At 36.4% G+C, this 18420-nt stretch overlaps 1 protein-coding gene across 1 annotated transcript in view; it reads right to left on the bottom strand.

Annotated features, from left to right (window-relative positions):
- LOC6037763 overlaps nt 1-18420 on the bottom strand; it is a 53150-nt gene that overhangs the window by 1312 nt on the left and 33418 nt on the right. The window contains 10 exon segments of the mRNA XM_038265263.1: nt 7-357; nt 422-1197; nt 1200-1512; nt 1574-1820; nt 1889-2328; nt 2393-2478; nt 2550-2785; nt 7273-7344; nt 7680-7971; nt 8064-8426. Of these exon segments, the coding sequence (XP_038121191.1) occupies nt 7-357; nt 422-1197; nt 1200-1512; nt 1574-1820; nt 1889-2328; nt 2393-2478; nt 2550-2785; nt 7273-7344; nt 7680-7971; nt 8064-8271 (3021 nt within the window). The 5' untranslated portion in view covers nt 8272-8426.

Raw genomic sequence — 18420 nt, forward strand, 5'->3', positions numbered from 1 at the left:
TCTTACCTTGGCATCCCAAAACTCGTCCTCGCTGATGGAAAGCCGCGCAATGACGTGCGCCGGGTAGAACCGCTCCAGCATGTACGCCGACTGCTGGATCACGATCTTCAGCTCCATTGTGTTCAGCTTGATGCGGGACTTGACCGCCGTGGTCAGTCCGGTTTGCAGATCGCGGCGTCTTTTTTCCAGCTTTTCGTGCAGCGAAGTCATCAGGTCCTGGCCTTCGCGTTCCAGCTGCCGATACGGGCCGACCGTTTTGGACAGTTGTGCGGAAAACGGCCCAAAGCAGGCCTCCACAAACTGGCTAAAATCCTTCTGCGGCTGGCAGATGACCGTTTCCATCGAGTGCTGATATGCCTGGTAGTTGGGGAAGAGATAAGGTTATTGCTTGGAGAATTCGATTCGATTAGTGGTGACAAACCTGCAGCTCGTCAAGCTCCATCTTGGCCTCGAAAGCCGCCAGTGCTTGCTCGGGTTTGATCGAAAAGTAATAGTCCAACAGCAGACCGGGCCCGGCGATGCGCCGCACAGCTAAGCTGTCACTGGCCGGCACTCGGCCGCACTTTTTGATAAACAGATGAAACGTGATCGAGTCCCAGAACAGCCGAATCCAGTAGCGGGCCACGCCGATGAACAAAACCACAACGGACACCAACGGGCAGATGAACGTGGCAACCATAAGGGCAAGCAAAGGCTGCAGGAAGCCTTGCGTTATGATGTTCCAAACGACCGCCTCTAGGAATATGGAGTACCGATTTCGACGACTCTCGTCCGGACAATCCAGATCGTACACCAGCATCATGTACAAGTGCAGCGTGACGGTGATGAAGGGCATCCACAACGGAGCTGCAATCGCGAAGGCAATGCTGCTAACGCTAATGCTAATGCACACCAATGGAAACAGTATCAATATGAGCAGCGATCCTAGGAAACCTTTTATGAAATAGTTGTACAGACGATTCAAGTGCCGGGTCATGCCCTTTCCGACAAAGCCCGTGTCCGGTTCCGTTTCGAAATGGGTTCTCGCTTTGGAAATGTGTCGCCACAGCTCAACCAACCTCGAGCACATGGTCTGAGTGATGCTGGTCTTGCGGGGAAACAAGGTCCCGTTGACCTGCGATAGTTCCAGGTCCGCCATGAATGGTTTCACGCAGAAGAGCGCTCGCAAGCCAAGCGGACTGCACCACGGTACGATCACCCCAGCAAGAACATCATATTCCACGTCCAAGTCCAAGTGCGTTGGAACAGGTTCAGCAGGCGCCACATTGGCCATCGGGTGCTGGTCGAGCGCACCAGTTCCTTCTCCACCAAGAATACCGGTTGACTAGGATCGGATCGTGGGGTAACTATGGACGTGGCCTGCTGCGTAATTACGGTCGGTATAACCTCCGAGTGGCCCTGGAAGCTGCGCCGGATTATCCACGCCTTGGGCGACCAAATTCGGCAGGCCCACTGGAAGTTGCGCGTGGGTGTTTTGGCGTTCTTCAGCTCCTTTAGGAGAACCGGCTCCCGCTGCAAGAGTGAGATTAAAGTTAGGGTGCGATAAAACTAGACGAAACCGAACAACACGTACCTCCTTCATGAACGCCATATCTCGATTGAGAAAGTATATCGTCTGGTGCAGGTTTAGCTTTTGAGCAATCTTAAGCGCCTCCTCGTGCGCTCCCCAGGTGATCTTCGACAGCTTACTCTGCTCGCCGGCTTCGAGCTTGGCGCGCAACCACGGCGCAATCCGAGACAGCACCGGGTGCTGCTCCTGGAGCTGCTTTTTATGTTCGTCGCGTGATTTCTTCAATTCCTTCTGAATTTTGTCGACAGCTCTGCAAGATAATACGCGAACGTTAAGATTTGAAGAGGGGCAACGCTCGTCAAACGCTAAAACACTCACTTGTGCATGATAACAACCGATTGCGCTTGCTGCACCAACAGCTGCGGAACGGCATCGCCCAGGTCCGCCAAATCGCTGTTCGACAGAATGGACGTGTACACGCGCTGCAGATATTCCTTCATCACGGCGTCGTTTACTTCTTCCTCGATTTCGGCGTCGGTCATTTTGCGCTCTCGCAGCTCGGCAATTAACCGCTCGCGAAAGTGCAGAAACCAGCCGCGCGTTTCCTTCTCCAGAATTCCCACGAGGATGGGCAGTGCCTTGCGCATTATGTCTTTGGAAAACAGCCGCAGATCGATGTCCTGTCCCTTGGGCGTCACGTACAGGTACGGCACCGGTTGGGCCTGCTGGCAGTTGACGTCGAACTTTTCCATGGTGGCGCGCCGGAGCTGGTGCCGGACGTAGCCACAGAGAGCATCCATGCAGTCTTCGAATTCATTCTGGAAAAGGGACATTCAAATTACGATACAAGCTAGTCAAACACACTTTACCCTCAAAACTTACCCTACAAACTAGTTCAGCCACCAGGAAGCGACAACGCTCTTCTTTAATCTTGTTGTCTAGATTGTGTGCCAACAAGGACGGGACACCTGAAAAAAACACAAAAAGCCGAATTTATTATGAATCAACGCAAAGCTACACGAAACTTCCCCCAACTTACCCACTATCATATCGATAAGCTTAATCAACCCGTGCAGCAGGGCCCGGGCGGCGTGAGCAACCGAGAAAAAGTTACCAAACAGCCGGCCCATCGCGGTGATGACCAGAAAGCGCGCCGAAATGGCCAAATCGCCGAGCAGCGAGTCGCCCGTCCGCTCGGAGCCCTTCTGCAGCAGCTGGGACAGTCGCCAGCGGTGCATCTGGCCGGGAAAGTTCAAACTCGGCACCTCGAACTCACTGAAAGGGAGGAAGGGAGGCAATTAAATTTAGCGTGTTTCGAGAGTAACGGAGCGATGCACACTCTACTGGAGGCCGAAAATTACATCGAGATTATTGGTGCTACAGTGGGAAAAAAATCCTAAACAGACATACACTAAAATGACTAAACAACAGAGAGCTACACTGCACCACACAAAAAAAAAGTTTAGAGTTGTTTAGAAACTGCCAGACTATTGCAATATGGCTACATATAAAGTGTCTAAACCAATCGGGCACACATTTGGGAACTGACCCCAGTGCACAATAGTCGACTAAAAAACTGATTTGTACTACCCTAGTCTATGTTTAACATTGTTTAGACAAATACCGTAGCTTGGGGTAATTTTTATGAATTTTTCAAATATCCGCAAAAGTTATTGCCTCACATTTTTGGGATTTTAAGGGTGATTCTATTTAAGAGCGAGTTTTTCACCGATGTGAAACAGGTCGTATCGAGGTGCTCCGATTTGGATGAAACATTCAGCGTTTGTTTGTCTATGCATGAGATGAACTCATGCCAAATATGAGCCCTCTACGACAAAGGGAAGTGGGGTAAAACGGGCATTGAAGTTTGAGGTCCAAAACACATGAAAAATCTTAAAATTGCTCGCATTTCCGTAAAACTTCATCAATTCCAACTCTCTTAGATGCATTCGAAAGGTCTTTTGAAGCCCTTCAAAATAAACATCCAGGATTGGTTTGACTTTTTCTCATAGCTTTTGCAAATTACTGTAAAAAAATGATTTTTTAAAATCCTTAATATCTTTTTGCAACAGCCTCCAACACCCATACTCCCATAGGTCAAAAGTTAGGGAATTTCATGGACTATAAGCCTTCGGTATTAACTTTTTGGCCAATCGCAGTTTTTCTCATAGTTTTTCGATTTTTCTAGAACAAACATTTTACAACGTTAGTTTTTGCCCTGTAGGCCAAGAAGACGGCACTTTTTGGTCTCAATTTTGTCATATTCGGAATCCTCGGTCAATTTCACGTAAGTTAGAAGTATTGGAGTTGTAATTTTGATTTAAAAAATAATTAAATAAAACATTTTTGAAAAAAGAAATAGATCTTATTTACCCTATGATCAATACGTCAAATGCTGTATCAAGTAGGCGAAAACTTGTTTACCCCTAATCCGACAAAATTCTAAATAATATTTTAATTAATTCTAAATGGCATTTTTTCCAATCAAATTCAAAATTCCAACACCTCAATCTAATGTAAAATTTCCTGAGGATTCCGAATATGTCAAAATTGAGACCAAAAAGTGCCGCTATGGAGGCCTACAGAGCAAAAACTAAAGTTGTAAAATGTTTGTTCTAGAAAAATCGAAAAACTATGAGAAAAACTGCGATTGGCCAAAAAGTTAATACCGTAGGCTTATAGTCCATGAAATTTCCTAACTTTTGACCTATGGGAGTATGGGTGTTGGAGGCTGTTGACAAAAGTTATTAAGGTTTTAAAAAAATCAATTTTTAACAGTAATTTGCAAAAGCTATGAGAAAAAGTCAAACCAATCCTGGATGTCTATAGCACATTTTGAAGGGCTTCAAAAGACCTTTCGAATGCATCTAAGAGAGTTGGAATTGATGAAGTTTTACGGAAATGCGAGCAATTTTAAGAATTTTCATGTGTTTTGGACCTCAAACTTCAATGCCCGTTTTACCCCACTTCCCTTTGTCGTAGAGGGCTCATATTTGTCATGAGTTCATCTCATGCATAGACAAACAAACGCTGAATGTTTCATCCAAATCGGAGCAACTCGATACGACCTCTAGAACAAACCGAGCAGAATCTACAAATACTGCCTCTTAAGAACAATTCTCCCGAAAATCCGGAAATTGAAACAATTTCATTTGTTTTTTTTTTATACAGCTGAACCTTTTTGCGTTTTGCGTTGGTTCACCAATACAATCATGCAGGGTTAGTTCCCGAAAAAAGTGTAATTTTGCAATAATAAAGTACTTAACAGTTACAGACATTTGAGAGTTTATTTAGGTGAAAAGTTTACTTTTGTTTTTTTGTTTATCGTCCTATTTTTTATTCTGAATATTCTTTTTTTTATAATATCGTAACATCCCTTTATTGTGGATTTTCGACATTAATTAACATCATATTTTGACTGCATTGCAATAGTTAAGGCTAGTACGGAGTTCGGAAGGAACCTCCATCTCTGACCTAAAATATGACCCCAAAAGTTGAAGTACTGATGAGATAAGATAATAAGATAATGAGATAAGGCGTAATATTGAATGTTTGGCCCTTTTGAAATGTTAGTCTTGATTTGAAAATTTTAAAAATATTGTTTTCGGAAAGATCGGAAAATTTCACGAATGTTTCTATTTAAACATTGAAAATCGGACCATTAGTTGCTGAGATATCAACGTTAGAAAATGGTGGGTTGTTTGGGTGAGACTTAGAAAACATCAATTTTCCTGCTTTTTAAACCTTTGCATGGCAATATCTCAGCAACTAAAGGTCGTATCAATTTTCTCAGCCTTTCAAAAATATTTTTTTCAGAAGTGGGCAAAATGCAATAATTTAAAAAAATGGAAAACTGCGACTATTTTCAAAAAAATTACCTAAAAATTTAAAACGGTGCACTTTATAAAAATTTCACTAAATTTCTAAATTTCACACTCTTTGATTGCAAATTTGATTTTACATCGAAAAATAAAGTTGAAAATTTTTTGCGGCCAATATTTAGATTTTTTGAAAAAAAAACAGTATTGATTCGAAAATTCATAACTCGGTCAAAGATTAATTGCACAACCTGGAAATTTCTGTAAGGTTGTTTTTTTTTTGCAAATCATGTTTTAGTGACAAAAAGTCAAATTAAATATCACCATATTTTTTTACCGTGTATCATTTTTTTTTCAGTGTAGTCCTTATCCATACCAACAACTTTGCCGAAGACACCAATCGATCAAAAAATTCCTTCAAAAGATACAGATTTTTCGTAGAGAACTGCTCACCTAGCAAAATAATTTTGAAGACATTTGGTTGTATCATTGCCGAGATACAGCAATTTTAAAATATTCAACAAATTTTGTCCATCCCATCTCGAGATATCTTGGCACACGTAAAACAACTCGGTATTTAGAGAAAAATGCTCACAATGTTCGATTTAAGCGCAAATCGTCCCTTACTCAGTTTAATCATAAAATATCTTCATGAAACTTTCAGGAGCGTTTGAAAATCGTCTTTCAAGTGTATTTATTAAATTTCCTGTAATAAGAAATTTTGTGATTTTCTACATGTATGTAACCCCTTAAGATGGTGGCATTAGGATACTGTGACATTTTATTTTGTAATTTGTATTTGGAAACCAACAGGTCGAATTCAACGTATTGTGTCCTAACATTAAGTTTAGAATTCCGATTTAACTGCACATTGCGTTAAAAGCTCATTTTGTAAGCATAAGTTCGTAGTCAAGCATAAATTAAATCCACGGTGTTGCTTCACAGAAAGTATCATCTTTGAAAAAACTTTTTATGAACCACAGATGGTGTTTTATTTTTAGAAATATTATGTTAAAATAGAAAAAAACGTGTCTAGAAATTGTTCTTCAACATGCAATGCATCGATTTATGCTAATATTACTCAATTTATGGTCATTGAAAATAAATTTCACGTTTAAAATAAAAATAACATGTTTTAAGTGATTCTGCTATCAGAATCTCTAGTCGGATAATCGAGTGTTAAATATTCGAATCATGTATCGGAGGTTCGGACTTAAAAACTAACTTAACTTTTCAACTTTAGTTTAAAAAAAAATAAAGTTTTTAATTTTCGATTTATAGTATTTAAAGTTGTGAAGTTCCAAGTATTTAGTTTTTATTTTTTTAAATCTTAAAATGTTAAAGTTTTAAATCTCAAGTTTGGACACGAAAAGAATGCGCAACTTTTCTTGACCACGTTCCTTCTGAGCTGCGCACTCAGCTTTAGGGCCAATACGCACCTTCCAAGAAAGGGGGTCAAAAAATAGCTTTACGAGGGAAAGATTTCTTAAAACTTTTCTTCACCCTCTTTGGTTTGCTTTCGCTAACGCTGCTTCCCTTTGAAATTTTTCTTGACCGGTGGCTTCTTATCAAGTGCATACTGTATAGAACTCGGAAATGTCAAAAATAGGAAAAAGGTGAGAGTCTGGAGTGTTAAAAAAATCTTGTTTAATACATAAACGGCTTTAAACATACAAAACGTTAAACTCTTTTTTAATTTAATTTAAATGTTTACATGCTGCACCTTTTTAACTGTAACTTTTAATGATTGTGAAATCTAAAATCCGAAGAGAAAACCAAACCTGTTAAGGAACGACTACGGAGAAGGCAAAACGGCTGAGATGTTACGACGAAACAAAATAAAAATCGAATCCAACAGCAAAAACGGAAATCATAAAAACTCCGGAAAACGATAAGAGAGCAGACAAGAAAAAACAAACCAACGCTAATCTGAATCCTCTTTACCCGGTCAACTGTATCGAGTCCAATTGTTCCAAATTCAATTTCTTCGGTTTTCCAAATTTGTCCTTTTGCAAGCTTGACACGAAAAAAAATATTCACAGAATCGATAGGAATGGTCGTTAAACTTTTACAGAGACATAACAATAAAATCGATTTTGTTTGAAAAATTAAGTTTAAAATTTAAAGGAAATTAAACTCAAAGTAAATTATTACTGATGTATTGTCATTAATGCATAAAACCCATAAGAATTCATAGTATTAATCGTTCTGCCAATCATCAATGGAAAACCAGAGAGAAAGATCTAAACAAATGAATCGAACGAACAAAACAAATAGTAAAAGAGTGGTGTAAACTGATATCAGGGCGTGCGCGCGCTTGATTGCGGCCACAGAGCAGACACGGAACCTACCCTCGTTCACGTAGCGATCGCAACTGGTTGTTGTTGAGCAGCCTCGGTTCGCCGGATCCGTCCGCCGCCACGGCATCCAGTTCATCGAACGGTGGCGCAATGAAAAGATCACGCAGATTGATCGGGCGTGACTTCCGATTGCTGCTGGCCGTGCTATTGTTGTTGTTGTTGTTGCCGCTAGCTATGAGCATTCCGCCGGTACCCCCTCCGGAATTTCCCCCGCCGCCGCTGATGCCGCCTCCGCCATTGCCAACGCCGCCGCCCGGGCTGACCGAGAGCGGAGTAGGCAAATCTGGGCAAGAAAGAAAAAAGCACCAAATTTAATTAATCAATTAAGAGCAGCGTGCGGGCGCGCACTATTCGGGGCCAAAAAACCGAACTCACTGATCGGAAATGTTTTCCAGTGGTAGAGAAACTGCTCCGCAACGCCTTTGATATGCTCGATCAGCTGTTCCACTTCGGGCGGTGCGCCGATCAAGTTGATCTGGAAGTGTACCGGTTCCTTCTCTGGTGGCAGCAGCGTGTTTGGCCGCACAAGCGGGGCCGCAGGTGTGGCCATCGAGAGGGTTGCCGTGTCACCGGGCTCCACCATTGTCGATGATGCGTCGTGCTCTGGTGGTTATCACTTCAGCAGCATGTTTGTGGTGGTGGTTGAAGAACGCTTGCTAGAACACTTGACTCAACACGATCGGTAGACTTTCTGTCGACGCCCGGCTAATGAAGACATGGCTCCTCTAGTGATGGTGTCTGGAAAAGGGGCAGATGGGAGGAATTGATTAATTATAATGTTCAAACTAATCGTAATGTGGTTAACTTTCCGTCAGTTTAACCGAGGAAAAGAACGTTATTGCCCTTACAGAGATAAATGTCTCAAGCCAACCCTTGATTTCTTATCTAAAAAATCCTTGTCTAAAAAAATTTGCGATACGTCATAATAGAACGCTCTCTAAACAGTTTTGCTTACTAGCTATGGGACCCGAAACTGGAAGTAATCTGGTCAAAATTTGTTCAACCAAAGGAAAATTGAGTGCATTTTTTTTATCAACCTCATAAGTGCACCTCCAGCGCTGGTGACAAACATCGAAGCAAATCAAATTTGCACCCGACGTCAACCCCACCGCGGTAGCAAATCTGGAGTTTTTTTTTTTTTCAAAGGTCCAATAAACCTGTTCGACGTTAGCTCAGTTTAAAACTTGTTGAAATTCGCGAGAAAATGGAGGGGTTCTGACGGGAGAAAAACACCGCGCGACTTGTCTCAACAAAGGTTCGGTTTATTCTGATTTTTCTCTGCTTACAGGGTTGCCAAAAGGGCCATCAAATTTGTCTGTCGTTTTAACGGGCCAAGAAAATAAAGGTGCAAACAAAACACAACATCTACTTTTCCTTGGGCAGTGTGCCCAAACAAAACCAAATTTCCTGTTTTTGCTTTTTTGGGTGTTTTTGAAACCGCCTTGAGTCAGGGGTATCAAAAAACACCCAAAAAGCAAAAACTGAAAATTTGGTTTATTGGACCTTTAAAAAAAAAACTCCAGAAATGTGCTCTCCAGTTCTTCGGGATTCCACTTACTCGGTATTCAGTCTGTTTGCTACCGCATCAAATGGAATTATGCACGGCAAAGTTGAATCAAGCTAGGAAAAATCGAAACAAGCACGGACATTTTGTGAAAAAAAAATAAAAATTAAAACGTTTAAAAAATTCAAACATTAAAAATCAACATTAAAAAAATATTTATTTTCATTTTTTCAAATTAAAAAAATTAGAAAAATGAAAAAAATAATTTTAAAAAATTAAGAAATTTAAAAAAATAAAAATTTAAGAAATTTAAACAAAATCTAGGAAAATTAAAATTTTAAATAAAAGAAAGAAAAAAAGAAGTTTAAGAAAAAAACTGATTTTTTTTCGTAAAATTTAAAATTTGAAAATAAAAAAAAGAAAATTTGAAAATAAAATCGAAAAAAAATTATAAAAATATTTAAATCTAAAAAACACTAATTTAAAAAAAATAAAAAATTAAACATAAAAAAACTTGTAAAAATAGAAGCTTGATATAATTCATGAAATTGACAAAAATTTAAAAACTAAAATCTAAAGTTTTTTAAAACGTCCTATAATCCAGGGCTGCGGAGTCGGGTCATATCTCAAGCGACTCCGACTCTGACTCCAGCTATCTAAGTTTAGCCGACTCCGACTCCGGCTCCGGCTTTCAGCTCCAACCGACTCCGACTCCAACTCCGGCCTACAAACTTTAGCCGACTCCGACTCCAGCTTTCAACAAATTGTTGGCTCCGTCTCCGACTCCGACTCCACATATTTTTTAATATTTAAAAAAATCGTTGATTATTATCAGGGCTGCAGAGTCGGGTCATATCTCAAGCGACTCCGACTCCGACTCCAGCTATCTAAGTTTAGCCTACTCCGACTCCGGCTCCGGCTTTCAGCTCCAACCGACTCCGACTCCGACTCTGACTCCAGCTTTCAACAAATTGTTGGCTCCGTCTACGACACCGACTCCGCATATTTTTTAATATAAAAAAAAATCGTTAATTATTATTTTGAAAACATTGATAAATAGAATTATTTGAATACTCTCTAAGTTTTTCTCCAAAAAAATAAGTTCGAATCACAAAACGGAAAAAATGTAGGTTACAAGTTGTATACGTTATTAAACCAGATACAGTTCAGACTCGATTATCTGAAGGCCTCGGAAAATTTGACTTCTGATATTCTTATTCGGTCTTAATTTTAATTGTCGGGTTCAAGTATGAACACTTAACTACGCTAAAGTGATTTAGAATTTTTAAATTAAAGATGGCGTCCAAAATGGCGGTGATAACATATTGAAAAAATGCATTTTGATATTTAATAGGCAATTTACTATTCAAATTTTACTAAAATGGGGTCGCAGAACTCGAATGGAAGAACGAACATATTTTTTTTAGAACGTGATTCGATTATCCGAAGCACATACAAATCGAACTTAGGATAATCGAGGCTTATAATAATCAAGTCTGGACAGTATCAAAAATATTTCCAGTTTTGAAGGCATTTTTAGATGAACAATTTTGAAAGTAAATTTGGACTCATTAACATAACCACAAATTTACACTTATTTTATTAAAAGCTAAAAAAATTAAATATTTATAAGTCCTTTTCTTGTAATGAATCATTAAAAGTAACCTAGCCGTAATGATCGTTTTAAATATCATATATGAGTAATTCTCGCTGAAAGTGGACCACTATTTACACAAGGTGCTCAAAAATCAAATGCAATGTACTTTTCCAATAGCCCCCACCAAGTTATGAACGAAACCATGTTTGGTTGGTTGAATTTGTCCTCACCTCGGCGCCACGAAGCTAAAACATTTTTTTATTGGTAATTTTTGACTTAGGCGCGCCTACAAAATTGCTAATAACTTTGCAAAACTTCAACGAACCCTTGATGTTTAGGGTGTTTTGGAAAGGAAATGGCCAGAGCTTTGAATGAACTTGTCAGAAAATACCGTTCCATACATTTTTAGCCACAAAACACCAATGTATTTTTAAAAGTCATTTTGAAGGCCGGCGCCCCGCTTTATCGAAAAACTGACAAATCCATTCGAAAGCTGAGACGATTTCACATAAAGGACCAATAAATCTAAGGTGTATGTTCCTCCTATCTTTTTTAATCTAATTTTGATTCTGCGAGCACAGCGCTCCGTTCGCATTTCGGGCACCCAAAATGTTGCAATTTGCTTGCCCCATTTTAAGGTTTTGTCAAAAATATAGGTGCTCACTTTTTAAATGATAGTTTATTGTCCAAGGATCGAAATGCACTTTCGATAATTTACCAATATTTATGTTTTTGGGTTCTTCCAGGCAATTTAATGTCGAAAAATGGTTTTTTTTTTGCTTTTTTTGTAAAATGCTCACTTACAATTGGGTGGACTTTTTTCAGTAGAACTAATGAATGTAGCATGTAGGAAATTTCACTACGAACATTTTTCTCTAAAAGAAAACGTAATTTCGATACTCCAGTGCCAAGATATTTTAGTTTTAGTGAGAAAAAAAAGTGCCAATTTTACAAATTTCTCGGAATCAACAAGCACGGCCTATTATTTACATGCGGCATATGTTTTGGAGGCCAGAGTATGGTTTCTTATAGTTATTTTGGTCGCTGAATTCGGATCTGGAATCAAATTTCAGATTAACAGTGAACCGTGATATTTTAGCCACGCTCAAATATTATTTGCGTGTATTCCCCATAGCCACTTAGGGATCGGCAGCCGAAGCCGCTAACCACCGCGCCACGAGGCCTCTCAAAACAATCAGAAGTTGAAAAAACAATCTCCATAAAACATCCGTGAGTAAAATATCAATTAAAGGTGAGCGAAAGATGAAATATGACCGAATTCACTAGCGATCAAAATTACAGCATATTACCGCAAATAACTTTTGGGCGTTGCTCCAAATTTAACAGTTAATCTGAAATTTGATTCCAGATCCGAATTCAGCGACCAAAATAACTATAAGAAACCATACTCTGGCCTCCAAAACATATTCCGCATGTAAATAATAGGCCGTGCTTGTTGATTCCGAGAAATTTGTAAAATTGGCACTTTTTTTTCTCACTAAAACTAAAATATCTTGGCACTGGAGTATCGAAATTACGTTTTCTTTTAGAAAAATGTTCGTAGTGAAATTTCCTACATGCTACATTCATTAGTTCTACTGAAAAAAGTCCACCCAATTGTAAGCGAGCATTTTACAAAAAAAAAGCAAAAAAAAAACCATTTTTCGACATTAAATTGCCTGGAAGAACCCAAAAACATAAATATTGGTAAATTATCGAAAGTGCATTTCGATCCTTGGACAATAAACTATCATTTAAAAAGTGAGCACCTATATTTTTTTGACAAAACCTTAAAATGGGGCAAGCAAATTGCAACATTTTGGGTGCCCGAAATGCGAACGGAGCGCTGTGCTCGCAGAATCAAAATTAGATTAAAAAAGATAGGAGGAACATACACCTTAGATTTATTGGTCCTTTATGTGAAATCGTCTCAGCTTTCGAATGGATTTGTCAGTTTTTCGATAAAGGGGCGCCGGCCTTCAAAATGACTTTTAAAAATACATTGGTGTTTTGTGGCTAAAAATGTATGGAACGGTATTTTTCTGACAAGTTCATTCGAAAGCTCTGGCCATTTCCTTTCCAAAACACCCCTAAACATCAAGGGTTCGTTGAAGTTTTGCAAAGTTATTAGCAATTTTGTAGGCGCGCCTAAGTCAAAAAATTACCAATAAAAAAATGTTTTAGCTTCGTGGCGCCGAGGTGAGGACAAATTCAACCAACCAAACATGGTTTCGTTCATAACTTGGTGGGGGCTATTGGAAAAGTACATTGCATTTGATTTTTGAGCACCTTGTGTAAATAGTGGTCCACTTTCAGCGAGAATTACTCATATATTTAATTTGCTCACTTTTAGGCTGACATTTATAAGAAGCACAGTGACAATCAAAGTCACCTTGGTTTTTTAAATAACAATTTTAAACGAAACTATTTTTAAAGCTCCATTGATTTTTATTTTAGACGTACATGGACATCACGCCATAGCTGAAGAAGAATATTATCGCAAATCAATTTACTTAAAAAAATATTTGTGGAAAGGACGCTTAAGGGCTTCTTTTCAAATATCCGTGACCTAGAAAATATTGAACCCAGAGTTTTTTGATTCATTTTAATTTTAAAATTTTCTATGTATAAGAAGGCGCGCGATACTTCTTGAATCTTCACCTTTGGTCAAATTTGAATTGAAAGGGTTCAGGCAAAAGGATGCAGTCAAGACTCAATTGAATATTTCTTTTTTTTTTTTTTTTGGGAGGGTGATCCAGCCGCACATCGTTGATGTCGAAACCTCTAAACTGGGCCCTCGTCCTGTCACGTCCGTCAGTAGTCTTGTCGTACATTACAACTAGAACCAGATCTGCCAATGAATTAGTACACTTCGACCAAATAAACACTGACGCTGTATGGATAAATAAATGCAAAGTTGTGTGTTATTCATAAGTCCAAAATGTTCAATTATTCATATAAGTCCAAATATTCATTTGCGGATAACTACCTAACTTGAATTGAATACAAGATTTAAAGCAACCTATCCGAAAGCTACTCTTATCTCAAATCCCCGACATTTTAATTATTAACAAAAAAAAACGTTTCTTTTAAAACCTGTCTGGCTTCTTTTAAAAAACAAAAAAAAAACAGTTGATATTTTACCAGTCGTGAATTGAAAAAGAGACGACCATTTGTTCGTCAGAATTCCAGTAGATCCTCGATTCGCAACAATGGTCGATACAATCATAATCCGACAACCGTTAGTTCAACAGATCAACGAATTTAGTCCGATATCATTTCACTATTGATTGATCGAGACTCTATGGAAATTTTGACAAATCAGAATGGTTTTTATGCTACTTGAATGAAAATCACCGATTCTGATAGAATTACTAAATTCACTGTTACTAATTTTGTCCCTAAATAACTAAAGGCAAAGTATAAAAAGTTGATATTTATAGTTAAAATCCTAAATTCTACAAACACTATTTTTTTAAACCTGCATCCTAACCTGACACCCACATTAAGATAGGGAAAATCACATATGTAGCGGTTCATTGTACAAATGTGATATTTCCACTATCAGAGAACCTCCTTGTCTCGATGACAGCTTACCGGCCATCGATTAAGCCCTGAGACTACGCCAAAGTGGGTTCTCGCAGCATGAAGTGGTGTCCATGTGTAAAAATGGAAGCTTCAGCAATATACTGAACACTTCGATTTTAATTCCACATCGAATCAAATCATACTCTTTGCCAAACAAGCATCAAACCTATGACACTCATTATGACAAAGCCCAGGGACATCGTTTTCGGTGAATGTTGTTCAATCCTAAAGAAAAGTTGGATCATTTTGTTATTCCTTTATGTTCTCAAGCAAAACTATGTGGTTTTGATGATCAACTTGAAGAGATGTTGATGGATCAAATTGTATTTGCGACGCTGAATGATGATAAATTACGGGCAAAATATCTTGAATGTGACAGAACTTTAGATTAAATGCTAAAAGTTGGCCGTACTTATGAGTCAGACAGAGCTCAGGTACATTCTATTTATTTTGCAGAGAAATTATTTCCAATTCAAATAAAACTAATTGGAGATACAAAGAGGAAAGCAAAAGATTCTTCGATTGATGTCGGAAATAAGAACAAAATGACTAACACATGGTGTCGATCCAAATCCCAAAATAAAATTCCCTGACTTTTCCCTGACCTCTCCAGACCACCATTTTTTTTTTTATTTTTTACTAACATATTGTTTGGAGCGTTTTTATGGTTTCATGCATTTTCCTTTTTGAATATTGCAAATTGAAAATATTGAAAAAAAAATCAACGACCATGAATTCTGCAAAAACATAAAAACGTTTTTTTTTTTATTTTGTCAATCATTTGTTTCTAATCGAACATCCAAAATGAGCAACCATAAAATGTAGAGTTTTTTTGTTTTATTTTTTTTGTTTTGTTGTTTGAATGGGTCCTATAAACATATGAAACACAATAGCTTAGGGTTTTAAACAAAATTGAAATAATGAATAATTTCAATTGTTGCAAATTTCAAATTGCGATTAGTTAGTTTCACTTCATTTCTTAAAGAAAATTTAAAGCTAAAAGTTTTCAAAAAAACAATTGAAAACTTAAGAGAAAGATTAAAACAAAACTGAAAAACTAAGAAAATGTACAATTAAATGAAATTTTTTTAAGTTAATGTTTACGGTTTTAAAAAAGATCTAGGTCTTTTTCAACAAGGATTGTATTTAAAATAAACGGTTTTCTGGAAAACATCTTCGTAAAAAATTAAAAAAAAATTTTTTTTGCTGTAAAATTAAAAAAAAATGGTTTCTACCTTGACCAGAACCTATAGACGATCATTCACACGATCAATACATTTTATAAAAATAAAAACAAAATACAACCTGCTCGAGCTTTTCAAAAAAGTCATTATTTATCAAACTTAGATATTTGGGTGTTTTGGCATAGATTCCAAATTTAAGCTCGATCTGACCACGGGAACTCCTCCTTGTAACCCCTTGAATGTTGTTTGGGGAAAATATGTAAAATGTAGTTATACAATCCCTATGAAATCTCGGATGCTGCAAACAACTCTTCCGAAGAGACCATATTTTATAAATTCTTGAACTCTCAAATTCCTTTATTCAGAATTGTTAAGGAGAAATCAAAAAAATCCGCGCCATCCCAAAACCCAATCCGCGCAAAATCCGCGTCGTTTTATGAAACATAATTTTGCGACAAACAGATAAAAGAGTTTCATAATAAATAAAATTTTGTAATCACAGAACGCAGAATCTTGAAACGCTGAAAATGTTATTTTTGCTAGGATTAGGTAAACTAGAGGAAAAAGTCAAAACAAACATTTTGGCAAAAAAAAAAAAATAAAAAATTACAACATTTTTAAATTGAGATCTAAAAACTCAATGAAATCTTAATAAAAAAATACTAAAATTTAAAAAATTGTAATAAATTCTCGATCTTGAGGTTTTAAATTTAAGATACAGTTCATACTCGATGAACTTACCAAAGCGTAGCTTAGAAAAATCGAAGCAAATTTTCCTACATTTTCTTCTTAAAATTTTAGAAGAATTTAAGAATTTAAGAATTTAAGAATTTAAGGATTTAAGAATTTTAGAATTTTAGAATTGAAGAATTTAAGAATTTAAGGATTTAAGAATTTTAGAATTTTAGAATTTTAGAATTTAAGAATTTAAGAATCTAAGAATTTTAGAATCTAAGAATTTTAGAATTTTAGAATTTTAGAATTTTAGAATTTTAGAATTATAGAATTTTAGAATTTTAGAATTTTAGAATTTTAGAATTTTAGAATTTTAGAATTTTAGAATTTTAGAATTTTAGAATTTTAGAATTTTAGGATTTAAAAGTTAAAGAATTAAAGAATTTAAGAATTTAATTTTTGATTAAAAAATTTCGGATCGTTTAATTCCTTTTTTAATATGATTTTTTTTGGGTTTTTAATACAATTTTTTTTATTTTTTTTCCTAATTTCTGAATTATCCAATTTTGAAAGTTGGAGCTGTAATTTTTGAATGTTTTGATTTTTTTATTTTTCTTCAAGAATGTTCAAATTTAAAAAAAATATTTCTTCTGGTTGAATCCCATCTAAAATTCAAAAGCGGAAAAGCTTCTGTTACATCCAAACAAGCTCATATTTGGGAAAGAAGCACAGTACAACCACTGGAACATGCCCAATAATAATTTTTGTTACATCCAAATGTCTGTATCTTCAGGAAAAGTTTGAAATATGATTTAGATTCACAAGATCAAAATTGAATGTATCCAGTATAAAAGAATAATAATAAGGATAAAAAACATTACTCAAAATTTTAAAAAAATTAAATATTCAGAGTCAGTATGTTTAAAAATAAGTTGAGTGTAGTCCGTAAAAACCCTGTTTTTTCCATAAGTTTTTGTTTTATTTCTTCAATTCTTGAATTTAATTCTTTAATTTTTAATTCCATTTCACCATCACTATTTTGCTTACATTTAAGATTACACAAATTTAGACTATTTTGGATCATTTTTAAATCATAGTCCAGTTTAGTTTTGAGAAAAATAAGAATTTAGATAACGAATACTTAAGTGAAATTTTGGAAAATTGTCTAACCTTACAATTTTTGTTAGAATTTTAGAATAAGAAGCTAAAAAATTAAGAAATCAACAATTCCAAAATATCAGAACATCAAAAATTTTAAAATTTAGAATCTTTATGCTTAAGAATTTTAGATTTTTTTTAAATTTTCAAATGTTCGAATTTTTTAACTTTGGATTTTTTAAAACATTCAATTTTTCTGACAAAATGTATGATTTTCTCTATGGTCCACATATGCTAAGCAAACAACCAATTTTAGAACAAATCTCTGAGGATGGTGGGGCAACTGCCTCATATTGTCCCACCCTGTGTGCGCTAGTAATTTGTATTTTTCAGTTGAACGGAAATCCAAATCAAATCCAAATTATTTGATTTTTAAACCTAAACATTGCAAACAAGCTCATCGTGACCCTTTTCTTAAGCATTTTTTATATGGAGTTCTGCGTTCCTTCCGGACTGACCAATTTAAAAATTAAATATTATCAATGTTGCATTCAAATTACATTCAAATGCATCATCAAGGGCGAATTTTTAAAAAGAAATGAAATTTTGTAGTAATATTTTTAAGATCATCGAAATTCCCTGACCCAGCATAAAATTCCCTGACTTTCCCTGACTTTTCCAGGTCAAATAAAATTCCCTGACAATTCCAGGTTTTCCCTGACTTTTCCAGAAATCGACACCATGTAACAATTTCAATCCACAGTCTCATATTGTAGTTAAAAGGACTGGAACGAGATTAACTATCAAGAATAAGTAAACCGGAGTTGAATTGGATAAACATGTTAATCATGCAAAGAAACCACTTTCAGAGAGTCCATTTTGAAAAGGAAATAAATGATAGATATGTCAATCCAACTGAGAAAAACGGCAGCACAACGATTGGAGAAGATGTCAGCACGCGTACTTCGATAAGGATTTCCAAGAAACCGAACTACTTATATGATTATTTATTATATCAATTTAAAGAAAATCTAAATTAAAATTCATGTTAAAACAAGGAAGAGATGTGATATATTGTAATATTAT

The sequence above is a fragment of the Culex quinquefasciatus genome, chromosome 3 (genome assembly GCF_015732765.1).
Source record: "Culex quinquefasciatus strain JHB chromosome 3, VPISU_Cqui_1.0_pri_paternal, whole genome shotgun sequence".
Classification (NCBI taxonomy): domain Eukaryota; kingdom Metazoa; phylum Arthropoda; class Insecta; order Diptera; family Culicidae; genus Culex; species Culex quinquefasciatus.